Source organism: Centroberyx affinis, unplaced genomic scaffold, assembly GCF_046629955.1.
Source record: "Centroberyx affinis isolate AG114_WGS23_722 - 3 ecotype Tasmania unplaced genomic scaffold, CSIRO-AGI_Caff_v1 ptg000261l_1, whole genome shotgun sequence".
In the NCBI taxonomy this organism is placed as follows: Eukaryota; Metazoa; Chordata; class Actinopteri; order Beryciformes; family Berycidae; genus Centroberyx; species Centroberyx affinis.
The window spans coordinates 323,430-332,500 of record NW_027278943.1 but is presented as its reverse complement, the minus strand read 5'-3'; the positions used below and the strand labels follow the sequence as shown (position 1 = coordinate 332,500).

At 42.7% G+C, this 9,071-nt stretch overlaps 1 protein-coding gene across 1 annotated transcript in view; it reads left to right on the top strand.

Moving 5' to 3' along the window:
• Nucleotides 1-9,071, top strand: part of LOC139666642 (ephrin type-A receptor 7-like) — a 75,431-nt gene that overhangs the window by 66,185 nt on the left and 175 nt on the right. Inside the window, exons 11-16 of the mRNA XM_071545934.1 lie at nucleotides 2,254-2,315; nucleotides 2,994-3,110; nucleotides 3,670-3,756; nucleotides 4,309-4,461; nucleotides 7,082-7,272; nucleotides 7,932-8,096. Coding sequence (XP_071402035.1) covers nucleotides 2,254-2,315; nucleotides 2,994-3,110; nucleotides 3,670-3,756; nucleotides 4,309-4,461; nucleotides 7,082-7,272; nucleotides 7,932-8,096 — 775 coding nt within the window. The remainder of the gene's footprint in view (nucleotides 1-2,253; nucleotides 2,316-2,993; nucleotides 3,111-3,669; nucleotides 3,757-4,308; nucleotides 4,462-7,081; nucleotides 7,273-7,931; nucleotides 8,097-9,071) is intronic.

Genomic DNA, 9,071 nt, shown 5'->3' with positions numbered 1-9,071 from the left:
CCTCTCTTATTTGTTTCTACAGCACAGCCTGAAGCCATTTTTTTGTCATTTTGGGTATATGTGTCCTTGAGCCTGCACTCAACTCCATCAGTCAGAACAAACATAACACTAGCATTTTGTTGAAAATCTTTATGGTTGCTTGCAAAAAGGAAATAACTAGGCATTGGTTTACCGATGAACCTCCTACTCTTGGCCAGTGGATGAATGTAGTTGATTGATTTTGACCCACTGGATCACTTGTGACAATGAAACATAAAACCCAAATCGGGATCAAATCTATATATTAACTCACTAACTTGCTTTTACTTGCATTAAGATAAGATAAGATAAGATAAGATAGCACTTTATCAATCCCTTGGGGAAATTCAGGTGCCATTACATTTTCATTAGTGTGTTTGGGTCTGGCTAATACAGCAACATTTGCCTGCTCCATTGAAATTAAATCATTACCAAGTCTGATTGTTTATAATGATTTTTATCCCCTTCCTTTTTTTCCCTCCCCTTTCTTTTCATTACATAAGAGTAGGTGTTATTTTTGGGGGGCGATATTTCATTTTGGAATGAAGCTCTTCAGTCTGGCAGCCTGATTGGGTCCATATAAGAGGCACTTAACCGCCCCAGACACACTCTGAAACGGGGGAGAGAGGTCAAGGCATTACTTTAAGTATGTGTCTGTGTCCAAATTGTGTCTGCAAGTGTGTATGTGTGAATGAGTGTGTGTGTGCGAGAGCAAGAGTGAGGGAGAGATTATAGTTGCCAGATTACTTTGCTCCATCAGTCCCACTCTAAAGACAGATAACAATAAAGACAGACAGACACACACACACACACATACTCTCTCACCTGGGTGCCAGGGGAGTCACCGCTGCCTGCTTTTCTAATGGAGCAGCACCTCTCTCTTCTCAGTTGACCACCACATTCTGACCTTTCCCTCCTTCACTCTCCATTTTTCCCCTCTCCCTCTTTCACTGCCTTTCCATCTGTCATTTTTTTTCCTATCAGGACTCCCTGTCTTAAGTCAGTTCTCCTCTTATTACCGCTCCCTCTGCTCTACCTGCAGCTTTCTCTCTGTCACTTTTACTGCCGCTCTGTCAGGGGTTGTGAAATTATGGGGCAAGGCGCATCATATGTAACAGGCCTGTTTCTAGTCGGTGCCCACATGACAGGAGGACTAGTAAGTTTCATTCGATTGCGTCCTGGGTGAGGCTGAATTTATGTGCCGTTCCAAACCCTCTCAGCCTGCTATCACACAGTCAGACCAATGATCCACATCCAACTCCAATCCCCAATTTGAAAAAACCCAGCAAAAACAAAACAAAAAAAAAATTAAATGGGTAATATTCCAGAGTCTCTTGTCACATTTACTGAGTGATGGCTTCATGGAAGCTATTATGGCAGTGTTTCTGGGCTGACTCACTGTTCCCTACTATTATGGGTAACCTTTCCAAGAGCTTTTATAAAGCCCAGTAACAATGGCAAGCCATGAATTATGTGGCTATTACAAAGCCAAATTATATTTTTGTGTGCTGTTTCTGCTCAAAATGTCGATTTCTGGAAAATCAATATGTATTTTTGTTATTTAAAATGTGTCTATATATCTACCCATTTTTGTCTCGCTGTCTCATCCTTCCATAATCCACTCCTCCTTTCTCCTCATTCCCTCTCTCCTCCGTCTGCTGCAGTATTATTTTCTTCCTCTGTGAATTTCACAGCGCTGCTGGATTCTTGCCATCTGTGCCTGGGCAGAGAGAGAGAGAGAGTGTGTGTGTACGTGTACGTGCGTGCGTGCACGTTTGTGCATGCATGTGTGTGTGTATGAGCGTATATGAATGTGCAAGACAGCGTGTACCTATAATGCTTGTGTGTGCGAGCCTGGACTGTGTGTGTGTGTGTGCGCACGTGTGTGTGTGAGGGTCGTTAAACTTGCTGAGACAGCCGGAGCAGCGTACAGGTTCTCCCGGATCCACCACAGTTCACTGGGTGAAGGATGGCTCTGCACAATGCCTGCCCCGCTGCCAAGTGGACTAGACTCATTTTACTCTCTCTCTCCTTCTCTCTCTCGCTCTCTCTCTTGCTCTCTCTGTCTATCTCTATTCCCTTTCTCACTCGTGCTGCTTTCGGTTTATCTCTCTGTTTCTTTTTTCTATCCTTTCTTGATTATCTCCCCGTTACCTCAATTCCACTTGTTCATATGTTTCTCTCTTTCTTTCTTGCTATCTCTCTCTGTCTCTCTCTTTCTCTCTCTCTCTGCAGGTAACACCATGATGATCGTGGTGGAGAGCATGTCTAACGGAGCCTTAGATTCCTTCCTTAGGGTAAGTTTGTAAATATCCTTTTATGTACTTTGTGTGTGTGTGTGTGTGTGTGTGCCTGTCTTAAATTTGTATGCACAAGTGCATTGTCTAATGACAAAATTAAGACTCATCATGATCCCCTGTTTTTAAGCTCTTTCACAAACAAAGCATTTTGTTATAATAACCCCTATGTACTACTATTATAGTACAATCCTAGGGCAGAAATACTTGTGCATATTGCAATAATAAGGAAAATGCACATAATTAACTGCACAAATGGAGCGTTTCCGCTCAAAGATGCTGTAAGCTTCTGTAAACTGTTATTGTGCCCCACTGCTCTCTGAACCATCGCGGCAGGGTTTATAGTGATATGAATTAATGGCCTGTTTGTTTTTATTCTCCAAATAAAGAGATTCAGCTCGGTGAGCACAAAATTATACTGTAGTAACAGATGTGTTGCCTTTTTTGATCGCTGCGTTTTATATACTTTCTTCTCCCCTCTCTATCCTGCCATTTCTCCCGTTGTTTTCTCTCCCTTTCTGTATCCTTCCTCCTCTTTTCTTATTCTCCTCTCTTCTCCTTACCTCACCTCTCCTTTCTTTTCCTCCCCTCCCATTTCACTCCCCCTCAATTCCCCCCTCCTTTTCTCCTCCTCCTTCCGCTTCCTACATTTTCCACTTCCTCTCTGCCCAACCTCAGAAACATGAAGGCCAGTTGAGTGTAATGCAGCTGATGGACATGCTGACCGGCGTGGCATCAGGAATGAAGTACCTCACTGAGATGGGCTTCATCCACAGACGGCTGGCTGCACACAAGGTAAAGGAGAGGAAGGGAGGAGAGGATAGAAGGGAGGGCTTTAGGTAGTGTGTGGTATTGTTCATGTCTTTGGCTAGTGCCAATTGGTGCAGGCAGAGTGTGTGTAGCTGTGCCTGTCAGTGTGCACATGGTTTGACAAATGGGTAATCAGCATTTTTCACAAAGAAGTTAGTTCTTAAAATAAAGATTCGGTCATTGCTGTCTACAGTAATTTTAGTTGCTCAATAGTAATAGAAGGAGCTGGCTTTAGCTGAAATCAAACCGAGGTTAAGTGTCTGTATGCAGTTGCAAAAGCCAAAAATTTTCAACTGAAATTCATGAAACAGTACTGTCAAAAATGTTGTTCGTCACATCCACATTTCCCTTCCTTCAGTCAGTTTTCCTAAAAGAGCCTGTCTGTCGAACTGAAAATGCAGCGGCCACAGAGCCACTTGTTCCTGTAAACAATCAATTGTCTCCAGTGCGATAAGAGCTTTGCCCACCAGGGTGATGAGCGCTCATACCGAGATTGTTTTCCTCCTAATGTAACCTATGCTGATCTGTTTGTTTCCCCCCTCAGGTGCTGGTTAACTCCAACCTGGGCTGCAAGGTCTCTGGCTTCAGGCCGCTTCAGGAGGACAAGATAGAGGCCATCTACACCACACTGGTAAGCACGGTGGTTTTAGCAGGCAAACAGCAGCATACTGTATGTATTTAGCAGGGAAGTGATTTGTTAAGATGTCAGCCTTTCAGGACATGCTAGCCCCATTTATTTGAGAAGAAAACCTGTTTTCCTTATTACTTAGTGCTTTTTAAGTGATTTTGTGTCCTAGTTTCTTCAATAATAACCCCCAAAGTGGGACACAAGCCTATTGGTCTAAGGTCCACACATGACAAGAGTGGCAATATTTTTTTAATGAGCCTTGGACCCAAGGCAAGAGAACATATTTCTCATTTGGTTCCCAGGCTAAAAAGGAAGTAGCAGAGGTTATTTTTTATTTATTTTTACTTTCAGATGAGGTCATATAATTTAGCTTTTATCAAAGAAACTTATTCCTATGCTTTATTTCCCTGGTTACTTGAGCGCTCCACTCCAGGTGTTTTCAGTCCTCAAAAGATTCTTTTGATCATTCAAAAATGTTTCCAAAGCTTTTCAAAGAGAATATCAAAGCTTTGCATTTCTGAGCTGACCCCGCCCTTCTCTCTCCTTCTCCTCCAGCATGGAGGGAAGAGCGTGGTGCTGTGGACCGCTCCGGAGGCCATCCAGTACCACCGCTTCTCTTCGGCCTCAGATGTCTGGAGCTTTGGCATTGTCATGTGGGAGGTCATGTCCTATGGAGAGAGACCCTACTGGGATATGGGCAACCAGGATGTAAGTGTGTGTGTGTGTGTGTGTGTGAGAGAGACAGGGGGAAAGACAGGGGGTGCTTCCTATTCATCTCTCTGGTCATCTTTTCCCTTATTCTCTATGTTCATCCTTCCTTTCTTACAGTATTTCACTGCTATCTGTGCCTTACCACCCCCCCCCCCCACACACACACACACACACACACCTCCCCCCATCCCTCTATATCTATGAACTCTGTGTCCGTGGTCTGCTTGGATCTTATTAAAAGAAAGCCAAGCAACGGTGCCTCTAAAAGCTTCTGCTGGGCCTAAGTCTCCTCTTTAAGTCTGCATCAGCTCCATGACCAATCCTGTTTTCTCTTAAGGACGCATTGCCCCCTTTCTAGTGGCCTCCGCCTGTCCCCCAGTGCCACCCCGCTCTTTAAAAGACTCCAAAATCCCTCCGGAAAATTCTGCCTCTTTCAGGAAATGTAAAGTGCTTGCTATTTGAGGGCTGAAGAGATTGTCTAGTCGATAGGATCCTGCCGTTTTTCCGGAGAAACCTATTATTTCTAAGTCAATGTGGGTGGGTGTTCTGTTTTTCCTCTGTCGTCACTCCTAGCTCTTTGTCCTTCAAAAAGGTTGTTTTTCTTTTTTCCTAGTTTTTGAAGGAAGCCATACCTCCAAAGTGCAGTTGAAAGCATTACGTAAGACTCTGCAGAGGAGACAAGAGAGGGGAGATCATTCTTCAGAGCTATTTTCTTCTGATTGGAGCCAACAACACACTGGGCAGAGGGCATTAAAAAGTATTTAAAGTAGATAGTGGCAATTTTAAGAGTTCATATAGTTCATTAATCCCCTGCGCTTCATCGTGCTAATGCTCTAAAATTATTTTCATCATGATATAATGCCAACGCTTTATGCAGGGAGGTGCATAGTTAAAAAGCACAGGATTAGCATGTGCCATTTTTAAATTGAACCTTGAAAATGAATATGCATGTCTAGTTATGCAGCAGGCTGAGAATAACTAGCCTTTTTTCATATTTGTTTTTAGTTTTTTAGTGCCCTTACCCAAACCAGCAGAAACTTTCTCCTCACCCAGGTTCATATTATCAAACTTTCCAATTGAGAGGGCAAAGGTCAAGCTTGTAGAGCAGCGGGGATATTAATCCACTTTAAATGGATACATTATATCATAACAGCCGTTTTGTTGGCCAGCCGGCCCACCTGTGATCCAGCATGCCCTTTACCTCCCAGCTTTGATTAAATGGAAAATGTCAAACGCTGAGAAGCACTTTATGAATGCTGTTTGGTGCGATGGGAGCTTAAAGGCTGCAGGATGGCGTGGGAGTGGGGGGGGTGGGGGGTGGGGGGTAGAACAGAGAAAGAGTTTTAGGAAATAATGCTGCTGATGGATGTCTTTACTGTGATTAGTCTCTGACTTTATTTCCTCCTTCAGGAGATTGTATTCTCGTAGTGATTCGGAGGGAGGACATATTGCATGTCCCTAGATATATTGAGAGGATATCTCTTGTGAAGTGTTATGGTGAATGGTTTTTGAATGGGGACAACATTAGTTTGATGGAGGAGCTTTGAACAGGGAACATTGAGGAAGTCTAGTGGGACGCTCTCAAGCGATGCTATTTGAGGACAGCGTTGTCTCAAAGAACTCAACTGAAAACATTGAATCGAGATGAGTCTTTTTGTAAGAATCATGTTATGATTTGTTGCTTTTCTTTTAGAGCAATGCCAGTTATCTAAAGGGTTTTTAAAGGAAATACTGTCTGGAGAGATGTTTGTGTGTCATCTCTATCATTTCTCTGCTCTGACCCATTGGGACTGTTTTTCAATGCCTACAACTTGTTTTATTATAGGAAATTAAAAGTACTGATAGGACCCCATTAATTGTGATACCCCATCAAATATCCTGTCGAGCAACATTAAGTGACTTTGAATATCCTGTTAAGTGACCTTTCAATCTAAAGACAAAATCAATCATGGAGAATTTAGCAGTGTCCAGTTTTTGCAGGGGCACCTTTCTTCTTTTACTGATAACTGGTGGAAAGTTGCCAGATAGTGTTGGAGTCAGTATGCTCAACAGGAACAATGTGGTTTCTGTTGGAACTGATAGATGTAAATTTATCTTCCATTCATATTGTTTAGGTTGGGGATACCTTGGAGTTTTTGAACACTATTCAGATCAGACTATTCAATTTTGGACTTTATTCTGGGGTCACTAGTAAGAATACCCCCATTTGTCCTGAATATTTCCACTAAGCCTGTAAGTGGACGTGGCACTAGAATAAGACTATTAATCCTGCTTCTTTGTTCCAACTCCTCTCTAAAGAGAACATTTCAGCACAAAGTAAATCATATTAACAGCTCAACAAACCTATCACACTCTCCCCTCCTCTGCCCATAGTCAAGAAAGCAACCAAAATAAGACTCAATGAACCTTTGTTGACCTCATGCAATGGGGAGTGTAAGTCAAGAATTGGACAATGTACCTTAACTACAGTATTGCCTCTCTGAACAGAGTCCATTTCAATGATTTCCTAAAAGAAAGAAATGAGAAAAGGATCACTTAAATAACTCATTCTGTCTTTCCCTCTCCATCCCCTGCCTCCCTACATCCCTCTCACTCTCCCTCCCTCTCTCTCCTGTAGGTGATCAAGGCCATAGAGGACGGTTTCAGGCTGCCGGCTCCAGTTAACTGCCCTCCACATCTCCATCAGTTGATGCTGGACTGCTGGCAGAAGGAGAGGACAGAGAGGCCCAGCTTCAGCCAGATCCACTCGGCCCTCAGCAAGAGCATCCGCTCCCCTGACGGCATCGGCTCCTCCACACTGGCACGCAGGTAAGCTGAGGTGATAAATACTGTATAGGCTCAATAAGGCGCCAGGTAGCAGCAGGCCAAAGTCAGACATACAGTAAGTTAATAGGGGCCCACAAGGTAGACATAGACCCAGTTGAGGTTAAAGCAGGCTTCGATGTCTTTGAGAGAGTTTTTTTTTTGGTATTGGAACGTGTACCAATGTTTACTCTACCACTGAATAGTCTGTTCCCAAGAGGAGCTTCCTTAACTCGTTTCCAGACCTATCAAGCTTATTTCATGATGTTTTTAGTCACATTATCTCACTGCACTGGCAGATAATCTTGCTGGTTTCAATAAATTTCACTTGATACATGCCAAAATGACTTGACTTCAATAAATCATCATAAAAACAGAAAATGTCCTGAAACAAGTTTCATTATCCTGAAATTTGTTTAAACCAATAAAATTATCTGCCAGTACAGTAAGATAATATCACTAAAAAAATCCTGGATACAAGATAAACTAACTTAAAGTTTGTCAGTTTGTGCATTGTCTAAATGCTGTCTGCCCTACCAAACATTTCCTGGGTCAATAATGGTATCTACTTTGCCAAGGTGTTGATGTCTCCTCCTTCCTCCCTCCCTCTCTTGCTCCCTCCCTTCCCGTCTCCGACCCTCCACCCCTCTTTCCATCCCCTCTAGGACCCTGAGTTCATCCATCACACTAGCAGAGAGGCCTCTTCCCTCCTTCCCCTCCTTCAACTCGGTAGGAGAGTGGCTGGATGCGGTGGACATGGGCCGATACAAGGACAACTTCACCGCCGCAGGATACTGCTACCTGGAGTCTGTGGCGCGTATGACCGTACAGTGAGTGGCTTTATCCAACTCTCTTTGTTCACTTCTTGTTTGAGGGAGGGTTGCAGAGAGGACTGGGTGGGTGAGCGAGTGACAGAATGAATGAAAAGATTAGTGCATAGATAAGTAAGTAAATTAATAAGGAAGTGAGTGAGTAATAGACATTTATGCATTGAACATAATCAGAGAAGAGACTGGGCTATATTGAGAGTTACATTTTAATGTTGTGGATTAATCATTTTTTTAAATCATGACCCTGACCTGGATAAGCAGCTAGAAAATGAATGGATGGATGGATTACTAATTTTGAAATTAGATCACATGCAATAAGGACTGACAATTTCTGTATGGCTCATCAGCATGCCAACATGTACTCGTTTTGCATGACATCGACTTGTAGAATACCTTAACTCATCATCGGTGCCTTGCAGAAACCTTGTATCTCTAATTTTACCAATTTTTTAAAGGTTAAATGTGTAATATTTCTGCTTTACTGAAGCATAATATGACTAGTAAATATCAGCAGAGGTTCCTGAATGGTAGTGAGTGAAATGAAGTGAACAGCCACGGCCCACGCACTGTGGAGATTTCTTCATTCTGCGGCTAATGTTTTTGTTGTTGTTTGAAGACCCTCCTACCACACCAAGGTCCATTCAAAATCTGGCAATTTGTTTTTGCCTTGCTTATCGGCAAAAAACACACATCAGGAAATATAATTTGAGACTTTATTACTAATCGGTAGGGTGTTCTGGTAAATTCGGCATGTATATTTAATCCTCAAAACAGCTTGAATTTTTGGGTTTTAGTGTTGTCGCCAAGACAACGCTGATGATAGAGGCCAGCATTGGACCAGAAATTAAACATAAACCCTTTAAACTGTAATTGACCGCTGAAGTTATTTCCCACATGTAAAAAATGCTGCATGCAATACATAGGAGGTAGATCAACAAGTTCCTGAAAATCTATTTATTGCCACTGGCAATACTA